This window comes from Panthera pardus, unplaced genomic scaffold, assembly GCF_024362965.1.
Source record: "Panthera pardus isolate Hobbes unplaced genomic scaffold, ASM2436296v1 HiC_scaffold_27, whole genome shotgun sequence".
Classification (NCBI taxonomy): domain Eukaryota; kingdom Metazoa; phylum Chordata; class Mammalia; order Carnivora; family Felidae; genus Panthera; species Panthera pardus.
The window spans coordinates 44,556,020-44,580,917 of NW_026526843.1; the positions used below are offsets into that span (position 1 = coordinate 44,556,020).

At 40.1% G+C, this 24,898-nt stretch overlaps 1 protein-coding gene across 4 annotated transcripts in view; it reads left to right on the forward strand.

The window, feature by feature from the left end:
• Positions 1–23,942, forward strand: part of LOC109261388 (protein BEX1-like) — a 166,143-nt gene extending 142,201 nt beyond the window's left edge. For 2 of the 4 annotated variants that reach the window (XM_053891395.1, XM_053891394.1), the window contains one exon: positions 23,312–23,942. In XM_053891395.1, the coding sequence (XP_053747370.1) occupies positions 23,317–23,703 (387 nt within the window). In that variant the 5' untranslated portion in view covers positions 23,312–23,316 and the 3' untranslated portion in view covers positions 23,704–23,942. Of the gene's footprint in view, positions 1–22,363; positions 22,496–22,886; positions 22,969–23,311 lie in introns of those variants that run through there. The other 2 variants (XM_053891393.1, XM_019439940.2) reach the window with 2 other exon arrangements.
• The last annotated feature ends 956 nt before the right edge of the window (positions 23,943–24,898 follow it).

Sequence of the window (24,898 nt, forward strand, 5' to 3'; positions counted from 1 at the left end):
AAGGGCTCCGGATATCCTTCAGCCACGTTCTCCACAGGCAGCAAGCACCCCAAGACAGTGATCCCAAATGTAGCCTTGCCCATGTAATCTGCATATCCCTTTCATATCTGACCTCTGAGGCTCACCGTCTCCTGGGCCCATCCTTTTCCTGATTGTCCATAATCCGCTCCTGGTCAACAACACTCACTTCCTCTTCCTTTCCCCAGGATGGCCAGGAGTCACCTTCACCAACCAGCGTTGGTATTGCAGCCCACAAGAGGTTACCAACCTGCAAGGTGAGGAGGGCAGATCAAGCCGGGTTTTGGGTGGTGTGTGAGGAAGGGATATCAGCTGTGGTCCTGAGGGCTGTTGTGATTTCAGGGAAGCTTCTTTGGATCTGATGCGCTGAAGAGTCTGGTTCTGCAATTCCTGCAGCAGTAAGTACTCCTGGGAACCTGGGAAAGTGGAGGGCTAGGATGGGTGAGGCCACTCAAGCTCAGGACTGCTGACTGTTTCTTGAAATCTCATTTGAGGTCCAGACCCCAGAGAGAGACTGTCCTCATTGTTTCCCCACAGGTACTACTTGATCTATGACTCTGGAGATCGTCAGGGTCTCCTTGGTGCTTACCACGATGAGGCCTGCTTCTCCCTGACCATTCCCTTCAACCCCAAGGAGCCAGCCCCGTGAGTAGCACAGCTCAGACTCTGTTCATGGGCTTTGTGGCTCCCAGCAGACACAGGGCAGCTCCTGGAAGCATGCACACTGGCCAGACCACCACTCCCTGTTCCTCTTTCTCTCCCTAGAAGCAGCTTGTGCAAGTACCTCAAAGAAAGCAGGAACATGAAGAAGGTCCAGGACCCCTGTGCGTGTGCGATAGGGGAAGATTGGGCAGGGGAAGGAGATGTGAGGGGCTAATCATAGGACCCGGGGTGTGGCAACCCCTGACCTTCACTTGCTTCTCCACCCCCCCCCCCCATAGACCTGCGTGTTCAGCTGCTGAAGCATACAAAACATGACATTGTGCACTCCCTCTGTGTGCTGCCCAAAACTCAGCATGACCTCAGCTCCTTTGTGGTGGACATATGGTGCCAGACGGTGAGCACCTGCTTCCTCCCAAGGGTAGCCCTCAGAAAGCCACAGGTGGGTAGGAAGTGTAGGTGACTTAGCACCTGGGCTCTTCCCTTTTAGGACTTGATGCTCTGCTTCTCTGTCAACGGAGTGTTCAAGGAAGGTGAGTGTGTGTAGAACCTCCTCCTCAGCTGCCCCACTGCCCCTTCCTTGGTGGTTGGGCTCCCTCTCAGAACTCTCCCAGCTTCCCCGATTCCTGCTGTGTTCTCCTGTCCTCACTCTGTCTTCAAACCACCCTGGTCTGAACCAGCTATATGCCTGTCTACCCCACACAGCTTGGGCATTAGGGACACAGTCTGTGGACTTTGATAGCTCTCACCCTAGATCCTTACTCTGTGAACTTGGGCTCTGAACCTGTAAGTTTTGAGGGGTATTCATTGGTCCCAGCACATAGTCGGATCCCTGTCACGGGGAACAGATTGCCTTCCCCATTCAGAACACTCTGACTCCCAGAGAACAATTGTCCCCTCCAGCACGAATGAATATCAAGTCAGACCATGACTGGGAATTCTGTGTGAGTGTGTAAAGCATGTGGAATGCTAAGAGGTGTTGTAATTTGTTTTTTGTTGTTGAAGTAGAATGAATGTCTCAGGATTCTGTTCATGCCTTCACCCGGACCTTCATCGCTAGCCCTGTCAACAATTACAGGTGAATGCTTTGTTGTGGGTGGATCACCCAGTTCAGTATGAATTCAATAGTGTCAGAATTGAGTGGTAATGCAGGTGTTCTCAATGTTGTAGCAATCCACCTGTGAGATCCAAAGAGCAGTGCAGCCTAGTGTTTAAGAACATGGGTTCTGCAATTGGATTATGTGTTCTCTCAGATCCCAAAATTCATTAGGATTGTTACCTTGGTTGAGTCTGTGACAAAGTGTCTTCCTGTGAAAATGGTGATTAGACTGACCAATCCTTATTCTGTTATACAGGGTAATTATGGTTATATAATTGTCCCTGTTGTGGGAATAAACTTATAAATGTAGTAAAGTAAGTGTGGTAGACAATCTTTCCACGGTTGGCTATGTGGGAATGGTTAAGGTACCAGCCAAGGAACCTGGATGGCAGTTATAGTAGGGGTATGGAAAAGATCTTGTTATTGAGTGGAAGTGGGAGCAGAATTGTGTTTGGGGGTGTGGGGTTGTCCATCATTCAGTTGTCTGAGAGTGAAGTTTTTCCTTCAGTCTAAGCATCGTGCACGATGACCTGTTTGCGAGGGACACCAGGCTCAAGGACACCCAGAATACATTCCCTATCACAGTGCCCACACCTTCCTGCATCTCTTGCCCCCCCCTCCCAGAAGCAGCAGGAAATGGTGCATACTTTCATAACCCAGTCTGTAATGAACTTCCAGTGGTCTCAAAAGTGAGTGCTGAGGGTGCATGGGAATAATAGAAAGTTGGGAGGAACCAAGGAGTGAATCATGGCAACTTGCACATAATTTGTTTTCCTTGTTTATTTCACTCCTTACCCTGAACATTATCCTTTCATTACATATATGGTAGGCTGTTTTATTTTTATGCATGTATATATTTATTTATTTATAGCTAGGCAGTTTTTCAAATTTTTTAAATGTTTATTTTTGAGAGAGAGAGAGAGGTCAGGGAACAGAGAGAGAGAGAGAGGGAGACACAGACTCTGAATCCAATGCCAGGCTTGAACTCATGAACCTTGGGATCATGACCTGAGCCATGGTCAGACACTTAGGTGACTGAGCCACGGTGCCCCTAGGCAGGTAAACAACAACAACAACAACAACAACAACAACAGCAACAACAGCAACAACAACAACAACATTTATTCATTACTTTTCTAAGTCCATGGACCCTATTCCTTTATTGGCAGACAATGTGGTTTCAGGAGTTTTTCCCAGTACACACTGCACAGGGCTCATTCTGCTGCATGTGTTGCAGTAAATGTGGAGGCATGTTTCCATTGATTGGATAGATTGGGAAATGGTACTGTATATTCAAGTTGTCTCCATTTTGGTTATAGTTGATGCCACTTGTCTTTCCTCCACCTCAGGTGACTTCATGACAGCCCCTGGGACTACACTGGTTCTTGTTCTGCCTATGGTGAGTACTGGGAATTCATGCAGAGTGAACATAGTTTGGGTAGCCTGGGGATGAGACTCAGGGCTTGTGGCTCTGCTGATTTCCCAACTCCCTCCCTTCACTCCTTCCAGGCCAAACACATGATCCCAGAGGAGGTGCTCATACAGACTGATCCAGGATATTGAGAATACAACCCTGACAAGAAACTCTCGGGTGTCGTCATCTTCATCTTCATCAGCTTTGTTGTGTTTCTCCTTCTGTCTGAGTATATCCCTGTGACTGAGCAGGAAGTTTACATGCAGCAGGAAGCCAAGTTTTAACTGACACTAATCCACGCAAAAGATCAGTTCTGTGCATTTGTCTCACTCAGAATTCCTGATTCTTTTGATAATAAATGACATTATGTTATGTCAAATCTTTGAAAAATCCATGTGAGGAAGGTCTTATGACCACTGTTCTACTAGGGAGGAAAAGGAAAGTCAGAGAGAGTCGGCAACTCTTGGGACATAGTGGGAGGGAGTCTCAAATCATACACCTCCCAAATTCCAAGCTGTGTGTTTCCCAGGGCCATGTTTCTTCCATGGTGGGGGACTCTGTAACTCTGGCAAACCTTGTAATGGTGTTTTGTGCCCCTAGTATATTAATCACATATTTTTAGGCAGAGAACAGTGTTACATTCTTAAACAAATCTATCCAAAATGTAAAACAATGTATTTGGGGAAAGACAGCATTAATGAGCATAAGATAACCTGAAAAGAAAAAAAAAATGCCCTCATGTATGACTGACTTTGACATATAAAAAAATCAGTAGAGAGAAGGTAAACTGATATTAAAATTGTTATTAAATGCAATAGGAATATCTAAGAAATCAATGAAAAGATTTGCAAGCATAATAATCTAAAAAACTACAGCTGCAAACATTGTGATAAGGTAACAAATGAGTAAAGAAAAATAATGGGTGTATTTTCAGAGAAGAGAGAGAGAGAGCGCGCACATGCATTGCAGGTGTCTCTATATTAATGTGTTAGTTTCCTAGAACTGCCATAACATTACAATGAAGTGGATGGTTTAAAACAGCAAAAATTGATTGTCTCACCATTCTGCATGCCAGAAATAAAAACTAAGGTGCCAGAAGGCCATGTTTCTTTTGAAGGCTCTTGGGGAAAATCCTTTCTTGCCTCTTCCAGCTTTTCATTGCTCTTGTTTTGTTGTTGCTGTTGTTGTTGTTTTGTTTTGTTTGCATTTTTGTTTTTTGTTTGTGGCAACATAACTCATATGTCTGCTTCCATCTTCACAAGACCATATCTCACCTAAATATCAATTCAAAAGCCCCAAATCTCATCTAAATCAGATATGGGTGAGACTCTGGTTATAATCCATGTGTAGGGAAAATTTCTTTCCATCTGTGGACCTGTAAAACCAAAAAACAGGTTATCTACCTTTAAAATAAAATTGTGCTAAAGGCATCAGATATACATTATCATTCTGAAAAAGAAAACATGAAAGGATTAAAAAGTTACTAGTCCCAAGAAAGTTTGAAATCCAGCAAAGTAAATTTTGTTAGGTTTCAATACACAGGAATAATCTTTTGTGGCTTGGAGATCTGTTCTCTGAGTCCATAGGAATTGCCCTGCTCTCTCTGGCCCTGCCTCTATATCCATGTCTTTGCCCTCATAGTCATTCTTTCTTTTTCTTGAAGAATTACACATGTTATCAGCCAAGTAACTCTGCCATCTTGTTTCCTGACTTTAGAATCACAGAAGTCTGCAGCCTTCCTTCATTTTGTCCCTCCTTTGTTGTGTCCAAGTCAAGCTGGCAATGTTTTGGGTAGTATAACACTCTTTTTAAAAACCTTGTGGATCTCCCATGTATGCCTAGGGTATCCATGACAACAGAAAAGAGGGTTCTCCACAGATACTTGCTGCATAACCTCATCTTTATTTCTGGACTCTGCTGAGAAGTTGATTGGATCCATTAGTCACACATCTAATGTCTTCAGCAAAAGGTGTTCAGTCACACTCAGCTGTTTTTCCAGAACACACTTAAAATCTTTTGCAACTTAAATAGACTGAAAAATTTCCAAATCATCAAGTGCTGGCTCCCTTTTACTTAACAATTCCTTCTTCAATTTAACTCTTTCCTCTCACCTTTTAAACAGCATGGAGAAACCAGGGTGTTTACCATAAACAGCAGGGAGAAACAATTTGCTTGGAAATCTCCTCAGCAAAATATTCAAGTACATTGTTTACAAATTCTGCTTTCTACCTAACCAAGCATAATTCAGTGGAGTTTCTCCTCTCTCATAGGAAAATTTCTTTTCCTACATTTTCCAATAATATGTTCCTCATTTCTGAGACCTCACCAGAAGCAACATATTTCCACGAACAGTCTCTTCAATACCACCTAGGCTTTTCCTGCCATGCCTTTCAAAGTTCTTTCATTCTCTACCCATTTCCCAATTCCAAAGCTACTTCCACATATTTAGGTATTTATTTGCACAGAACTAGATTCCAGATACTAGAATATTTGTTAGTTTACTAAGACTGCCATAACAAAGTTCTACAAACTGGATGTCTTAAAACAGTAGAAATCAATTCTCATGGTTCTGGAGGCCAAGAATCCAAAATCACAGTACCAACAGTGTCATGATCCATCCAAAAGCTTTAAGGGAAAATCCTTCCTGCCTCTTCCAGTTTCTGGTGGGTATGGAGTTTCCTTGGCTTGTGGCAGCAGAACTCAGATCTCTGTCTCCATCTTCACATTGCCTTCTTCCCTCTGACTCTGTCTTCTACTTTTCTGTTTTTAATAAGGAAATGCTTTATTAGATTTAGAATCCACCCTAATCCAAGCTGCTGTCATTTTTAGATTTTTATCTCAATTATATCTGCAAAGACCCTTCAGATCACCACTTCCTGGGAAGCCTTTATGTTTATGATATCTGCAACTGACAACCAGAAATCCTCTTGGGCAAGAACATCCCAAGGGTCACGAAGAGCTTAGTACAGGATCAAAAAACCCACAGAAGGTCTAAATGCAATATGTTCTGTTTACTTCATGCCTACTCTCCATTTTCATAACTTTCAACTGGAGCTCACTATCTATAAGCAGTCAACAGAAGTCATCATCCTATTGTCCTTTGTGTAAGGTAACTATGTTTCTTGAACCAGCTGAAATGAAAGCACCTGTCATTTATTGAGTAGCATTTACTGCTTTTATATCCACAGAAAAATTTTAAGAGACAGATTGTCAAATATGAGCATGTGGCTTCTGAGATCTTTGTTAAAGAACATCAGATACCAGATATTTTGAGCCATAGTTGCCACATATTAACCATGCCAAGATCCCCTAATGTCTCTCTCCTCTATTGTAATCCCTGCCTCTCTGTCCAAAAATCACACATCCACTCAATCAAAATTGTCCAGTTTTGTGGTCACAGAAAATGACTCAGAACAGACAAAGGCACCCCTTACAACCCAGCTAGTGTCTGTCATCGCCAGCTCTGCTACATTTTGTCTTAGGAAGGACATGATTCAGTGCTTTAGGTTGAGAATTAAAATAACAACCTTATTTCCTCTTGTTTCATGTGCTTTTGTGCCCCCAGTTTTTATTTTTTATATTACCCACTCCTTTTATACCAACAAAAGGATCTTTCTTTAAGAGATACCAATTGCCCTCCTACATCATCTTTGGCATGTTCTCTTCGTCAATGCTATCCTCTAGAATAAAAATTGAAACAATTGGATTATGTTTTTTTAATGTATTCTGCCAATCTATGTCTTTTGATTGGGGAAACTAATCCATTTACATTTAAAGCAATTACTGATAGGGATGAACTTATGGTTGCCATGTTGTTATTTGTTTTCTGTGTGTCTTACACTTTTTTTGTGTGTCTCATTTTTTCCATGATCACAATCAATGTGATATATCACCTTAATAAAAGAAAGTATAAGAAACATATGATCCTCTCAATAGATGCAGAAAAAGCATTTGACCAAATACACCATCTTGATAAAAACCTTCAAGAAAGTAGGGATAGAAGGAAAATACCTCAACATCATAAATGCCATATATGAAAGACCTACAGCTAATATCATCCTCGATGGGGAAAAAACTGAGAGCTTTCCCCTTAAGGTCAGGACGGTGACACGGATATCCTCTCTCACCACAGGTGTTCAACATAGTGTTGGAAGTCCTAGCCACAGCAACCAGACAACAAAATGAAATAAAAAGCATACAAATCAACAAGGAAGAAGTCAATATTTCACGCTTTGCAGATAACATGATAGTCTATGTGGAAAACCCAAAAGACTCCACCAAAAAACTGCTAGAACTGATACATGAATTCAGCAAAGTCACAAGATATAAAATCAGTATACTGAATTTTTTTTGCATTTTTATACATCAATAATGAAGCAACAGAAAGAGAAATCAAGGAATCGATTCCGTTTACAATTGCACCAAATATCATAAGAGACCTAGGAATAGACATAACCAAAGAGGTAAAAGATATGTATGCTGAAAACTATAGAAGAAAGCTTATGAAAGAAATTGAAGAAAACACAAAGAAATGGAGAGACATTCCATGCTCATGGATTGGAAGAACAAATATTATTAAAATGTCTATACTCCCCAGAGTAATCAACACATTCAATGCAATCTCTATCGCAATAACACCAGGATTCTTCACAGAGCCAGAACAAATAATCCTAAAATTTGTATGGAATCAGAAAAGACCCCAAATAGCCAAAATTATATTAAAAAAGACCACCAAAGCTTGGCATCACAATTCCAGACTTCAAGCTGTATTACAAATCTGTAATCATCAAGACAGTGTAGTATTGGCATAAAAACAGACATATAGATCAATGGAACCGAATAGAGAACCAAGAAATGGATTCACAAATGTATGGTCAAGTAATCTTTGACAAAGAAGGAAAGAGTATCCAATCAATAAAACACAGTCTCCTCAGCAAATGGCACTCAGAAAACTGGGCAGCGACATGCAGAGGAATAAAAATGGGCCACTTTCTTACATCGTCCACAATAATAAATTCAAAATGGATGAAAGGCCTAAATGTAGAACAGAAAACCATCAAAATCCTAGAAGAGAAAACAGGCAGCAACCTCTTTGACCTTGGTTGCAGCAACTTCTTACTAGACAAGTCTCCAGAGGCAAGAGGAACAAAAGCAAAAATAAACAATTGGGACCTCATCAAGGTAAAAAGCTTCTGCAACAGTGAAGGAAACAATCAATAAAACTAAAAGTCAACTGGTGGAATGCGAGAGATATTTACAAATGACATAATGGACAAATAGTTAGTATTGAAAATATATGAAGCACTTATCGAGCTCAACACCTAAAAAAAACAAATAATCCGGTGAAGAAATGGGCAGAAGCCATGAATACACAATTTTCCAAAGAAGACACCCAGAAGGCAAACAGACACATGAAAACATGCTCAACATCACTCATCATCAGGGAAATACAAATCAATACCACAATGAGATACCACCTCATACCTGTCAGAATGGATAAAATTAACTCAGAAGACAACAGATGTTGGTGAGAATGATGAGAAAAAAGGAACACTTTTGCACTGCTGGTGGGAATACAAACTGGTAGAGCTACTCTGGAAAGCAGGATGGAGATTCCTCAAAAAATGAGAAATAGAACTACCCTATGACTCAGCAATTACACTACTAAATATTTATCCAAAGATAAAAAAATGCTGATTCCATGGGGCACATGCACCACAATGTGTACAGAAGTACTATCAATAATAACCAAATTATGGAAAGAGCTCAAATGTCCACTAACTGATGAATGAATAAAGAAGATGTGGTATATATACTCAATGGAATATTACTCAGTGGTCAGAAAGAATGAAATCTTGCCATTTGCAACAACATAGATGAAACTAGAGTGTATTATGCTAGGTGAAATTAGTCAAAGAAAGACATATATCATATGATTTCACTCACATGTGGAATTTAAGAAATAAAATAGATGAACATAAGGGAAGGGAAGGAAAACTAAGATAAAAACAGAGAGGGAGGCAATCTGTAAGAGACTTAAGTACAGAGAACAAACTGAGGGTTGCTGGAAGGGAAGCGGGTGGAAGATGGACTAAATTGGTGAAGGGTATTAAATTAAGGAGAACACATTTTGGGATGAACTGGGTGTTACATGTAAGTGATGAATCACTGGATTCCACTTCTGAAACCAATACTATACTGTGTGTTAACTAACTTGAATTCAAGTAAACTAAAAAAAATAAAAATAAAAATTAATAAAAACTTCTGCACATCAAAAAAAAAAAACACCAACAAAATGAGAATGCAACCAGTGAATGGAAAAAAAAAAGTATTTTCAAATAAAAATTGCAAATAAAAAGCTAATATTCAAAATAGAGAGCTCATACAACTCAATAAAACAACAAAAAATATCATTTAAAATGGGCAAATCTGGGGGCGCCTGGGTGGCTCAGTTGGTTGAGAGTCCGACTCTTGGTTTCAGCTCAGGTCATGATCTCTCTCATGGTGTGTAGGTTCGAGCCCCATGTCGGGCTCCGTGCTGACAGCACAGAGCCTGCTTGGGATTCTCTCTCTCCCTCTCTCTGCCCCTCCCCCACTCATTTTCTCTGTCTCTCTCTCAAAAATAAATAAATAAAACTTAAAAAGAATTAAAAAAAATAAAATGAGCAAATCTGAATACATATATTTTTTCCAAATAATACATAAATTTGTCAAGTATGTACATGAAAGGATGCTTCACCTTATGGGGCTGCAAGGCTGGCTCAACATTCGCAAATCAATCAATGGGATGCATCACATTAATAAAATAAAATATAAGAACCATATATCCAAATGCAGAAAAGGCATTTCACAAAATTCAGCATCCTTTCTTAATAAAAACCCTGAAGAAAGTTGGGATAGAAGGAACATATTTAAACATCATAAAACCCATTTATGAAAAGCCCACAGCTAATATCCTCATCAATGGGGAAAAACTGAGGGCTTTCCCCCTGAGATCAGGAACACGGGATGTCTACTCTCACCGCTGTTGTTTAACATAGTGTTGGAAGTTCTAGCATCAGCAGACAACAAAAGGAAACCAATGATATCAAAATTGTCAAAGATGAAGTCAAGCTTTCACTTTTTGCAGATGACATGATACTATACATGGAAAACCCGAAAGACTCCACCAAAAGTCTGCTAGAAGTGATACATGAATTCATCAAAGTCGCAGGATACAAAATTAATGTACACAAATCAGTTGCATTCTCATATACTAATAATGAAGTAACAGAAAGACAAATACAGGATCCCAAAATTGGGATCCCATTCCCAATTGCACCAAGAATCATAAATACCTAGGAATAAACCTAACCAAAGAAGTAAAAGATCTTTATGCTGAAAACTATAGAAAGCTTATGAAGGAAATTGAAGAAGATACAAAGAAATGGAAAAACATTCTGTGATCATGGATTGGAAGAATAAATATTGTTAAAATGTCAATACTACCCAAAGCTATCTACACATTCAATGCAATCCAAATCAAAATTGCACCAGCATTCTTCTCAGAGGTAGAACATGCAATCCTAAAATTTGTATGGAACCACAAAAGACCCTGAATAGCCAAAGTAATATTGAAGAAGACCAAAGTGGGAGGCATCACAATCCCAGACTTTAGTCTCTAGTACAAAGCTGTAATCATCAAGACAGCAGGGTGTTGGCACAAAACAGACACATAGACCAATGGAATAGAATAGAGAACCCAAAATTGGACCCACAAAAGTATGGCCAACTAATCTTTGACAAAGCAGGAGAGAATATCCAATGGAAAAAAGACAGTTCCTTTAACAAATGGTGCTAGGAAAACTGGAAAGCAACATACAGAAGAATAAAACTAGACCACTTTCTTACAACATACACAAAAATAAACTCAAAATGGACAACGAACCTGAATGTGAGACAGAAAATAATCAAAATCCTAGAGGAGAAAGCAGGAAAAAAAACCTCTCTGTCCTCAGCCGCAGCAATTTCTTACTTGACACATCTACAAAGGCAAGGGAATTCAAAGCAAAAAGGAACTATTGGGACCTCATCAATATAAAAATCTTGTGCACTGCAAAGGAAACAATCAAGAAAACTAAAAGGCAACCAACAGAATGGGAAAAGATATTTGCAAATGACATATCAGCAAAGTGCTAGTATCCAAAACCTATAAAGAACTCACCAAACTCCACACCTGAAAAACAAATAACCCAGTGAAGAAATGGGCAGAAGACATGTATAGATACTTCTCTAAAGAAGACATCCGGATGGCCAACAGGCACATGAAAAGATGCTCAACGTCACTCCTCATCAGGGAAATACAAATCAAAACCACACTGATATACCACCTCATGCCAGTCAGAGTGGCTAAATTAACAAATCAGGAGACTATAAGTGCTGGAGAGGATGTGGAGAAACTGGAACCTTCTTTCACTGTTGGTGGGAATGCAAATTGGTGCAGCCGCTCTGGAAAGCAGTGTGGAGGTTCCTCAGAAAATTAAAAATAGACCTACCCTATGACCCAGCAATAGCACTGCTAGGAATTTATCCAAGGGATACAGGAGTACTGATGCATAGGGGTACTTGTACCCCAATGTTTATGGCAGCACTCTCAACAATAGCCAAATTATGGAAAGAGCCAGATGTCCATCAACTGATGAATGAAGAAATTGTGGTTTATATACACAATGGAATACTACGTGGCAATGAGAAAGAATGGAATATGGCCTTTTGTAGCAACGTGGATGGAACTGAAGAGTGTGATGCTAAGTGAAATAAGCCATACAGAGAAAGACAGATACCATATGGTTTCACTCTTATGTGGATCCTGAGAAACTTAACAGAAACCCATGGGGGAGGGGAAGGAAAAAAAAAAAAAGAGGTTAGAGTGGGAGAGAGCCAAAGCATAAGAGACTGTTAAAAACTGAGAACAAACTGAGGGTTGATGGGGGGTGGGAGGGAGGGGAGGGTGGGTGATGGGTATTGAGGAGGGCACCTTTTGGGATGAGCACTGGGTGTTGTATGGAAACCAATTTGACAATAAACTTCATATATTGAAAAAATAAGTAAATAAAATAGCAAAATCTTAATAAAGACAACCAAGAATTGCGATGGCCATTATGCAGAATGTTCCAATTAGAAAAAATTATTTATTTGAGAAGTGCCTTGAAAGCAAGTTTTCCCAAATCAAATAAACAGAATGGGACACCTATTTTATTTGGTATGCAGAAGCCTCCAAAATAGTTTAAGATTCCAAAATAACTTCATTGGAAGACTTGTTGCAAAAGGCCAGGGAAAAATCAAAGACACAGAACAAAAGAATATCACTGATGTAATTCCTACTGCTACCCTCTATCCTCATTTACCTGAGTTTTCACAGGATACTAATTCTTTATCTAAACCGTCTTTCTACTTTGAAGAAACTATTAAACTCCTAAAACAAAACCACCTAAGGCTGCAGGTGATTCTCTTCATGTATATTTTACTCCTTGGTCAAAGACTGAACAAGGGCCATAGTTAATTTTCTAAACCCAGGGAGGATCCCAAAAATTTTTCTGAAGAACTTACAGCCCTCATACGAACCTATAACCTGGTGCTGCAAGATCTTTATCAACTTGTGTACATGCTGGTAGGACATGGCAAAGTCCAAAAATGGCTGTGGAAGTAGAATGGCATAACTCTGAGGATGATTTTCTAGATCGTTGATCTTCAACAGGGTCCCCTTATGGACCAGAACAAGCTTGCAAAATAGCAAACCATTTTTTTAAAACTATTCCTAGAGTAATCCCTGCTTTCACTGATTGGTCTACTATCCAAACATGAAAACAAAAGAAAAATAAATCTGTGGCAGAGTTTAAAGCTTGTCTGGAAGCTCTCTTTCTATGGCATTCTGGGTTCCATTGTAAATGGATTGCCTCCTGAGATTTAGTGGGTTGATTAAGGGGCAGAAAATAAGATGGAAAACCACATGTTTGACTGAATTCATGATCATTGTTGCTCACTTTTGAAGAACATTGGAACAAGGAACAAGGCTGTAAATAAAAGTTGAAATTATTAGCCTTACAGCTGCAGTAGTCCCAAGGCTAGAAACCCAAAACAATACCTGTGCAACCCCCATTGTATCCTCCTAGGAGTCCATCATCAAAACACTACCTCAGGAAGCAGTGTGTCATTTGTAATCAACTAGAACACTGAAAAAAAGATTGTCCAAAATTTTATGCAAATCCTTCAACATCAACTCAAATGTTTTCAAATCTACCCTCTAAGGAGAGCCCCCAAATAAATATCTCCCTAGGTTGACAGGACTCAGGGATTCTCTGATACACTACTACCAGTAATTCCATTTCAAAACCAAACAGAAACCAAAATCATAGTTAATGGAAAATATTTCCAAAGTCTGGTAGATACCAAAGCTACACTCTCTACTTTAAATCCCACTTTCATAAGACAACAGATCTTTCTGAATAGAAAGAAACTTCTATAATGGAGGTATCTAATAAAATTCAGAGACAGCTTCTATTTCAACCAGTGCAAAAGTCTCTGGGACCTTTCACTGAAAAACATTCTTTTTGCTATGTGATACAGCTCCAGTTGATCTATTAGGTAGAGATCTCCTTTCTAAATCGAAGGGGCTAACATATTTGGCCTCAAATGGAGACCTTACTTCAGAATTTCCTGAACAACCTGAACCTGATCTTTTATGCTTCTCACAATCTTTCTTCGATATAGAAGAGTAAGAATTCCAGCAAAAGATCATTAATTTAATCCAGATGTTTGAATATCTGGTGGCCACCTCTAACAGTGACAATTGGAGAATAAAAAGTGAAGAACCTATAAAAGTTAAGATAGGCAAAACTAAATCTCTTCCCAAATCACTTCAATATCCACTAAAGTCCAAGGCCATACAATGCCTCATGCCAGTAGTTAAAGACCTAATACCCCAGGGGCAAACCATTCCTAGTACCATATCCTGTAGCACTCCAATCTTGTCAGTCCAGAAACTGAAAACCTAACAGGCAAGGATGAGATTTGTCCAAGACATAGAACCTATTAACAAGACAGTTACTCCACATTGCCCAATAGTTCCAAACCTGAACTCCCTTTTGTCACAAGTTCCACCAGACTTAAAAACTGGTTCACTGTTGTGGATCTATGTTCAGCCTTCTTCCACATCCCTATAGACCCCAACAGGCAATATATATTTGCCTTTACTTGGAACAATCAACAATAGACCTGGACTTGTCATGACTCAGGGGGTTCACTGAGGCCTCTTATTTCTCCCAAGTACTCCACCAGGATTTAAGTACCTTACAGTTCCCAAAGAAATCTTCTTCAGTGTATAGACAGCCTCTTACTATGCTCAGTTATCAAAGAAGCATCCATAAAAAATTCCATTTATTTGCTGCAACAGTTAGCTAAGAAAGGACATAAAGTCTCTAAGGAGAAATTATAATTATCTTCAGACAATGTTCATTACCTAGGTCATAATCTAAGGCACAGTTTTTCTCTGATCTTTTCTTCTCTTTCTCTCTCATAGTTTGCTGGTTTTCTTTTACTGGTATACTTGGATTCCTTACTCTTTATTTTTTATTTTTTTTATTTTTTGCATACGCACTACTGGGTCTTATTGACTTGTGGTTACCATTTGATTTATATATAATATCTTCTGCATATAGTAGTCTATATTAAGCTTATGGTTGCTCAGTTTTGAACTCATTCTTCACTCCTCTCTCCTCCACATTTCAGATATTTGATACCATATTTCTCATCCTTTTATTTTGTGCTTTTCTTGACTGATATTTATAGATATACGTTTTTTTTCTTTTGTGCTTTCTATTTTTCTTACTCCTCCTGATATTTTTGTTTTGTTTTGTTTTTGAGTCAAAGAGTCCCCTTCAACATTTCTTGTAAGGCTGGTTTAGTGTCTATGAATTCTTTTAACTTTTGTTTGTATGGTAAATTCTTTATCTCTCCTATTTTGAATGATAGCTTTCCTGGATAGAGTATTCTTGGTTGCAGATTTTTTTCCTTTCAGCACTTTAAATATAGCATGCCAGTCCCTTCTGGCTGCAAAGGTCTGCGGAAAATCAACTGATAGCCTTATGGGGTTTTCTTTTTATATAACTGTCTTCTTTTGCAACTTTTAAAATTCTTTCTTTATCACTATTTTGAACCATTTTAATTACTATCTGTCTTGGTGTGGACCTCTTTGGGTTGAATTTGTTGGGGTATCTCTGTGCCTACTGAAACTGGATCTCTGTTTTACTCCCCAGATTCAGGAAGATTTCAGCTATTATTTCTTCAAATACATTTTCTGCCCCCTTTCTCTTTTTCTTCTGGAATTCCTAGAGTGCAAATATTATTATACTTGATGGAGTCACTGAGTTTTCTAAGTCTATTCTCATTATGCAGTATTTGTTTGTCTCTCACGTGTTCAGCTTGATTGCTTCCCATTATTCTATCTTCCAGGACACTGCTATGTTCTTCTGCTTCCTGTGTGTTACTATTTATTCCATTTATTGTATTTTTAATTTCATTTATTGAGTTCTTCATTTCTGATATGTTATTTTTATCTCTTTGTCAATGGTCTCACTGATGTCTTCCACTTTTTTCCGAAGTCCAATGAGTATCTTTATGATCATTACTTTAAATTCTCTATGAGGCACACTATTTTTTTTCTGTTTCACTTAGGTCACCTTTTGCAATTTTGTCTTGTTCTTTCATTAAGGACATATTTCTCTGTCTCTTCATTTTGTCTACTTTTCTGTGCCTGTTTATGTGTGTTAGGAAAGTCAACTATGTCTTTTGCTTTTGAAAGTAATGGGCTTATAAAGAAAGGTCTTGTAATGCCCTGCAGTGCAGTGTCCCCTGTTCACCAGAACATGACATTTCAAGAGATTCTCCTATGTGTGTTGCTTGAGTACTGCTATTGCATCTGAGTAGCTTTGTCTTTCAGTCCAGACATCTGCAATGACTTTCTGCTTGTTGTGGGATTTGCTTGCTCAGTGTGATGTTAGTGAGACCTAGGCAGGCAGGCTCTGAGGGGTTGTGACTGGAAGAGGGCTTGGGGGCAGGACAATAGTGTTAGCAAGCTTTGTGCTGAGCCACTAATCCTATGCTCGATCCCCTGAAGCACAGCAGCAGCCAGGGGTGAGGTGTACAGCATTGGCATTGACCAGGGGTGCCCAGCATCTGTGCATGTGGCAGCTGAATGCAGTGGGTGACATATGTTTGTGTGGCAGTTTGGTGGGGCGCATGCAGTGATAGAAACATGTACACTGAGCCACTAGTCCATATCCCTTGAAGCCCAGTGGCCACCAAGGGCACTGTGCAAGAGGTGGCAGCTGGGTGGGGCATACAAGGCATTAGCAAGTGTCTGTGCAGTGCAGCCTCCTGCAGGTGGCTCTGTGTTTATGCTGGGGAGTAGGAGGAAGGAAAATGGTGACTTCCAGCTCCTTCTTCCCTGAGCAAGTCCTTTGAAAAGCCCCAAAATCAGTATAAAGATATCTCCTTGTGTTATTGTGCTGCCACTTTTATGTTCCGTCTCCAAGGGCTGTTGTCTCTATAAGGGTGGAAATTCAACTATTACTCTCCTCTTGACTCTCCCAGTGCTGAATCAGCTGACTTTTTAAAGTTCCAGGCTCTAAGATCCACCAATTGTACAAACTCACATAATTCATCCTCTCTGGTTTTCAAGGCGAGATGTCATGGGGATTTGTTTTCCCCTTGTGGGCTCCCTGATGCTTTCTCCTTTCTCTGCTCACAGCTCTCTCTCCCTCCTGCTGGCAACTCTCTACCACAGTTTCTGCCCTTCCTAACCTCTCAGATGTGGCTTCTCTACATTTAGTTGTGAAGTTTGTTCTACCAGACTTCAGATTGCTTTCCAGTTTATTTACTTGGATGTGAGTGATATCTAGTTGGAAACATGGGATGAGGAGAGCTTAAGGTCCTCCTACTCTGCCTTCTTCCCAAACTCCAGAAATGACATTTATTTACAAAAGACACAGGTTGTCCAATATCTTGTTAGTTCTGAATTGACTCAACAGTTCTCTGCAAGTAGGTTAACCTCTTATGGAATCCTCCTTCTTTCACTACCTAACCTCCATCTTAAACATTGCCAACATTCTTATTCCTGCTGTTACTCCCCCTGCCTGATAAAGGCAAAGCCCATGATTCTGAGGTAATAATGTTGCATTTTATGTCACTGCATCCTGATTTACAATATGTCCCTTTGACTAATCTTGATGTAATTTTGTTTGTTGATGGATCATATTGTAAAAATGGAAATCAGGATTTACAAGCAGACTATACTGTTACTATGCAGTATGTATTACTTGAGAGGGGAAACCTTCCATACGTTAAATCAATTCAACAACCAGAGCTCTACACACTTACTGGAGCATGCCAATTATCAAAATGACAAACTGTTAATATATATATTGATAGCTAGTATGTCTTTGGGGCCATCTGTGATTTGGGGATGTTATAGAAACAAAGGGGTTTCTTTGTTTCTTTCTTTCTTTTTTCTTTCAAACAAAATTCTTTATTGACAAAATAAAGCTCAAAATCAAAATTTTGCCCTTGAAAATGATCTTAGATGATCCTGAATCTAATTTTTACTTAATAATAATAATCTAATATAAATAATAATATTGTTAGTATTTCTTTTTTTACGTGTTTTTTTTTTAATGGAAAGAGCCTAAATGTCCATCAACTGATGAGTGGATAAAGAAGTTGTGGTTTATATATACAATGGAATACTACTAGGCAATGAGAAAGAATGAAATATGGCCTTTTGTAGCAACATGGATAGAACTGGAGAGTGTTATGCTAAGTGAAATAAGTCAGAGAGAGAAAGACAGATACCATATGTTTTCACTCTTATGTGGATCCTGAGAAACTTAATAGAAGACCATGGGGGAGGGGAAGGGGAAAAAAGTTACAGAGAGGGAAGGAGGCAAACCATGAGAGACTCTTAAAAACTGAGAATAAATTGAGGGTTGAACCATAAGAGACACTTAAAAACTGAGAATAAACTGAGGGTTTATGGGGGGTGGGAAGAAGGGGAAAGTGGGTGATGGGCATTGAAGAGGGCATCTGTTGGGATGAACACTGGGTGTTGTATGGAAACCAATTTGACAATAAATTTCATATTATAAAAAGGGGGTTTTCTTTACATCTACTGTAACTTCAATAAAAAATGGACAAGAAGTAAATGACCTTCTTGTTGCTGTTCTCTTACCTTCTGAAATTGCTGTGACCAAAATTGAGGACTGAAACTGAGTATCAGGGAAATGTCCTTGCTGACTTTTATTCAAAGACATCAGGAACAGAAAGTATAAAAGTTTTGGCATATGTAGATAAAACCCATTCTTCTGCACAAAATGACCCATTGTTGCCAGACTTGTCATCCTGATGTCCTGTAAATTGGCAACAGTCTGCTTCTGATTCAGAGAAATTATGGTGGGCAAACAATAGTTGTAAATTCAATGGACAATGGAGCTATGAGAAACCCAAGATGGCCACTTGGTTCTTACTATAAGAAACTCCATCATTTGGTTCTTGCATTCTTTCACCAACCATTGTGCAGCTAAAATGACTCTAATTATATAAAACACACCACTACAACAATGAGCAAAGGACACAAAAACAACCAAGACACACAAAAAAGGAATATCTAATAACTATGAAGATTCTCAAGTATATTAACAAAGACATGAAAAGCAAAGTGAGATTTTTATTTTATTTTTAAAATTAATTTTATTATTTTTTTATTAATTTACCAGATTTGCAAAGATTAAAAATATTGATAATGCTTGGGTTGGTGAGGATATAGAAAAAATGACACTTTTAAGATGCAGAATTGAAGAAGAAATGAGCAAAGGGTCAGAATGGGCATTTCTCCAAAGAATTTATACAAATGACTAATAAGCACATATATGATACTGTGATTTATAATAAGAAATATATTTGATTTTCCCCCACACAAAACTTCCCAAACCCTTGAAATTACCTAACAGATAAGAGCAATAGGAATACCTTCTTTCATAATATTTGGTCTTTTGTCATTTAAAAGTCATAAAGGTAAAATGGGTGTCACTGTTATTCATAACAAATCTCTTTCAACCACAGCCAAGTTTTTTAATAAGTTGACTTTTGGAAATCCCCTAAAGATAGGTGGGGTGGCTCATTGCCAGTAGGAAAAAAAAACATGATTTGAGGGTGGGAACTTTTAGTCCTACCCCATGCTTTCCAGAGAGGGGAGATGAACAGGAGATTAAACCAATCATCAACAGCTGATGATTTAATCAACCATGCCTGTGTAATGCAGGCTCATAAAAATCCAAAACAGATGAGATTCAGAGAGCTTCCAGGTTGGTGAACCAGAGCACTTCCCTGTGCTGCCACGCAGTGTGGAAAACTCCATGGTGACAGAAGCTCATTTGTTTAGGACCTCACTCTATGTATTTCTTAATCTGGCTGTTGATTTATATCCTTTGTAATAAACCAGTAATCTAGTGAGTAAACTGGCTTCTTGAGTTCTATAAACTGTACAACAAATTAATCAAACCTACGGAGGGGGTGGTGAGAACTTCTGATTTATAGTCAGTAAGTCAGAAACACATATAACAACCTGTACTTGTGACTGGCATCTGAAGTGGAGGGCAGTCTTGTGGACTGAGCCCTTAACCTGTGTAATGTATCTCCAGAGAAATAGTGTCAGAATTGAGATAACTGTAGTACACCCAGCTGATATCAGAGAATTGCTTTGTGGTTTGGGGAAATGCACACATGCATAAGAATGGGAGCAGAACTATAACATGAAAAATGCTCAAAATCATTAATCATCTAGGAAATGCCAAGCCTGAGATATTACTTCATCTTTACTAAGACTAGAATCACAATTTCAGAAAATAACAAATGTTGATGAGGATGTGGAGGTATAAGAACCCTCATATACTGCTGGTAGGAATGTTTACAATGATCATTCACTTTGGAAAAAAGTTTGGCAGTTCCTCAAACGATTAATTGTACTGTTGCCACGAACTCAGAAAACATGTTAAATGAAGAAGCCAATACCAAAAGAACACATATTATATGTGTCATTTATATGAAATGTCCAAAATAGGGAAATCTATGGAGACAAATTATGTTAGTGTGTTTTGGCCTGGAAAGAATTGGGGGATAGAGAGTGATAGCTAAAGTGTACTTTTTGAGTTTCTTTTTGATGTGATGAAATGTCCTAAAATTGACTATGGTGATGGTTGCACATATCTGTAAATATACTAAAAACCATGAAAGTATACACTTTAAGTGGGCACATCTTATGGTATGTGAACTATGGTTTCATAATGCTGTTTTAAAAAGACATGAGAGTCTTAGCCAGGTTTGGTTATTAATTGAATATGAGGGACAATGATAAAGGATTCAAGGATGATGGCCAGATTCTAGGCTTTCCAATGGGTGGATACTAAGGCAGAAAACAAATGAAAAAGAAGCAGGTCTAAGGTGAAAGTAAAGGGCTTAAAGAGAGGGTGAGACAGCATATATAGAGATTTTTAAACTTTTTGAGGGGCGAGGAATCATGGTGTCTCTTGAAGATCAGCTAAGAAGTTTGACCCCTCTCCCCACAAAAATGTGAATATATTACCAACTCCTCACATACATAGATAATATTTGAATATCTGTTCCACAAACTTCTGTGTTGAGAATGACTAATCTACGTTTACTCAGGGTGGTTGGTAGATAGTGTTCCTTGGGCCCTGGCATAAATGAGGTAGTACCAGGGTGAGTATAGGCTGGCAGATAGTGACCCTGCAGTAAGGCTAGGTTCTTTCTGAATGTCCTAGAGGTGGGGAGGACAGGGTGAAGATCCCAGCAGTTCTAACCCAGGTGAGAGACAACAGAAATGTCCCAGGGAGCCTTCCGCCTGGACAAGGTGACAAAGAGGATATAGCACGCCAACTTGGGAGGCTTTCCCTACAGAATAAATTCTCTACTATTCTTGGAAGCCTCTACCACAGAGGTGTATAAAAGGTATGAGAACAGATTTCCCGCCCCCTCCCCCCCCCTGCACACACACACATACATCTATCTGGGAGGTGAGTCACTAGGTGGGAATTTGGGCAAGAAATGGAGGGAAGGAACCAAAGGAATCAATTTAGGTCATTACCTTTGTCACCTGTCCATCTATATTTTTGGAATAAGTACAGTCAGAGCCCAAATGTAGGAAATAAAAGACTCTGGAATGTGGCAGTGGGTAGACTGCTCCTTCCCAAACTCTTGTCAGGGCAGAAAAGATCTGACTATCTCTGCATCCATCTCTCAACCTGCCACCACCTCACAGCCCTTCCCTTTGCTTGGGTCTGCAAAATCATTATTAATAATAGCCATTACATTTCACAGAAGACTTCAGTTGTCAGCAAAGTTTTGCCATATATAATGAATGTTAATCATAATAGAATAAAATATAAATGTTTATTAACAAATATTAAATTTGTTCCATAAGGGGGCAAAGGGTGGATTATTTATATACAATAGCCAAGATCTGACAACTGGACTTGATCATTTTCAAAACACCATCTGTGTTCAGGAAGACTCGCTGCCCCTCCCCCCGGCCCCAACCCCCCCCCCTTTTTTTTTTTACAAAATTTTAAAACTAGCTACAATGTTCTAATCTGAAGTTTTGTGGAACTCAGAGAAAGTATTTCCTGTGTGGTGCATGAGAACATAAAAATTGAGGCTTTTTTACTTCCCCAGGTTGAAACATGTTTAAAAATGAAATTTCATAATTTTGTTTTCGAGCCATACTGATTGTTTTAAAGAAAATAAAGAGAAATTTTTAGAAAGCAGAAATTCAGCCAGGGAGAAGAGGAGAAAAAACTGAAAATACCAAAGCCAATGTCAAGGCCCTAGGGAGAGGGGCAGGGTGATATGCATACCCTCCCCTGGTAAGAAGAGAAGGGAAAACCAACCAAGGCCAGAAGGCTACTAGGGAGCCCTCAGATTGAAGGGGACAGAGCTGAGTTACAAGGCTGTGCGTACTGAGGCCTGGCAAGAGTTCGAGCGTGCGGAGGTAGGGGGCAGGGTCCTGCAAAACTCCCCGTTGTCTGAGGAGGTAGAGTGGGAGGGGAGAAAACTCATTGGTGACGCGAAGCCTTCACGTGACCTGGAGCTGCTGAACGGTGCAGCCTTTGGAGCAGTCGTCATTCCTGGCTGGATACCAGCTCCCCGCTGCCCTTGGTCGGGCGGGCTGGCACTGGGCCTGAGGAAAGCGGAGCAGGTAAGGGCTCTGGGGTCCGCGTACCAAGGCCAGGGCGGCAGCTGCAGGCCTACCCCGGAGGGCGGTGCAAAGGATCAGCGCAGCGGGTCCCAGCATGGCTTCTCCACACCCAGCAGTCTTGGGAGCGTCCGTAGTGGCCTCCTGGGGTGGGGTGGAGGTGCTGGCGGCCACGAGGGCAACCGAGCCACTAAGAGTCATGGGAAATCACCTCTGAGTTCCTACAGGAAAATGGTGAACCTCTGAGGCGGGGTGGGGGAGGCTAGGGGTTGGGGCGGGAGAGGCGGATGGGGGGGGGGGTGGTGGCCAGGCGGTCCGGGACCCTGAAGGGACCAGGTGGTGGCTGGTCGGCGCCAAACGCTTCGCCACAGTCCCGGCTCCCTCCACCCCGGCCCTCTGCAGGTCTAGGTGTCAAGTGTTGCAGCAGCACACGCACGGCGAGAATCAGGAGGAAGGAGGCTGCAAGGATAGGCCCAGGTCGGTGCGGGGGACAGTGTGGGGGGCGGGTGAAGAGCCCAGTTTGAGACCCCCTCCCAACTCCACCATCCCTGTCCCCTGTCCTCCATTTTGGTGACTGCAGAAGCCTGGGGATATATTTGTAGGAAAATGGTGGTTTGGGGGGAGGTAGGACGGAGAAGTGAGAGAGGAGGAGGGTCCATACGGGAGGCCCCCTAGAGGGCGCACGGAGCGTTACAGGTGGGAAAATGATACTTTAAAAACCTTTGATACCCAGGGCTCTGAAAGAGGAGTAGTAAGGCCTCTGTTCTCGGTGCTGATCTGTCCACCAAAACCTCAAACCCTTTGGTCTTTTGTCTCCTAGGAGTAATGGCGTCCAAAGAGGAACACGCAGTAAAAAATCTCAACATGGAAAATACCGACCAGGGAAATGAAAAAAATGATGACAATGAGCAAGTTGCTAATAAAGGAGATCCCTTGGCCCTCCCTTTGGAAACTGGTGAATATTGTGTGCCTAGAGTAAATCGTAGGCGGTTCTGTGTTAGGCAGCCCATCCTGCAGTATACGTGGGATGTGATTCGGAGGCTTGAAGAGCCACAGGCAATGATGAGAGAAGAGAATATGGAAAGGATTGGGGAGGAGATGAGACAACTCATGCAAAAGCTGAAAGAAAAACAGTTCAGTCATAGTTTGCGGGCAGTTAGCACTGACCCCCCTCACCATGACCATCGTGATGAGTTTTGCCTTATGCCTTGAATCATGTTTTCCCTGAGGTTAACAGGGAGACACCTGCTTTCTAAACTTACATGTTCATGATATACCTTTGTTATAAACCTTTTGATGTCACTCATTCCTGGTGAGTCTATTATTACCTCTAGTTGAATGTTGTGTTTTTGACCCAATATGTAAGATTTTTGTTAGGGAAATTTTGCCTACTGCATGGAAAGATGCTCATTATATATTGTGAAGCTAATAAAGCAGTTTAAAAAAAGCAACCTATGTATTTTATTATTGTATTTATATTTATTTTATTTATTTATGTTTATATATTTAGTACATTAAGAGAAAAATGATGAAATTAAATATGTAAAAGGATTAATACAAGGACATATTTCTGTGAGATGAGTTGATGTGTTTTATTTTACAATTTCTGTAGTTTTAGAAGAAATGGAAACTATTTTTTTTAAGTTTATTTATTCTGAAAGAGAGACAGAGAGAGCAAGGTGGAGGAGGGGGCAGAGAGGGAGGGAGAGAGAAAATCCCAAGCAGGCTCTGTGCTGTCAGCATGGAACCCAACACAGGGCTCAAACCTACCAACTCTGAGATTATGACCTGAGCCAAAATCAAGAGTCAGACACTCAACCAACTGAACCACCCAGGTACCCCATAAATGGAAACTATTTTTAATGACCTTGTGAAAGCAGTAGGGTCCCTTAATAAATATTTGGTCATGAAATTTGGATATTTTAGCCAGATGAATAAACTTAGGAATTCTTTATAAATTGGGGACAATGCTTGCTTCACATGACTGTGAAACAAGATAAGGAGTGTGTATGAGCTGTGTTTACCTATTTTTGTCCTCATCCCACCTATTAGGGAAGACCCCCTATCCCCAGATTTTCTGTTCAGTCACTTAGCAGAGTTTCCAATAGGTTTCACCAGTCTGGTATTCTTACTCTGCTAGTCAAGCTGAATTCTGCCTGACAAGAAGTAGGCCCTTAACAAAATACAATTAATAATGATTGAGTCAGGAGCTCTGAATTCTTGTCTCAGTTCAGTCCCTGAATAAAATAAACATGAATATGTGGCTTCACTTATCTAGAAGGGACCACTTGCAATTCCTAAGGGAACAATAGATCCATTTAAGAATGTCTTGAAGTACTTGAAACTATCCTAATTTGTCATGGATGTGAAAATCACCTGAGGACTTTCTCGAAAATGTTGACTATTG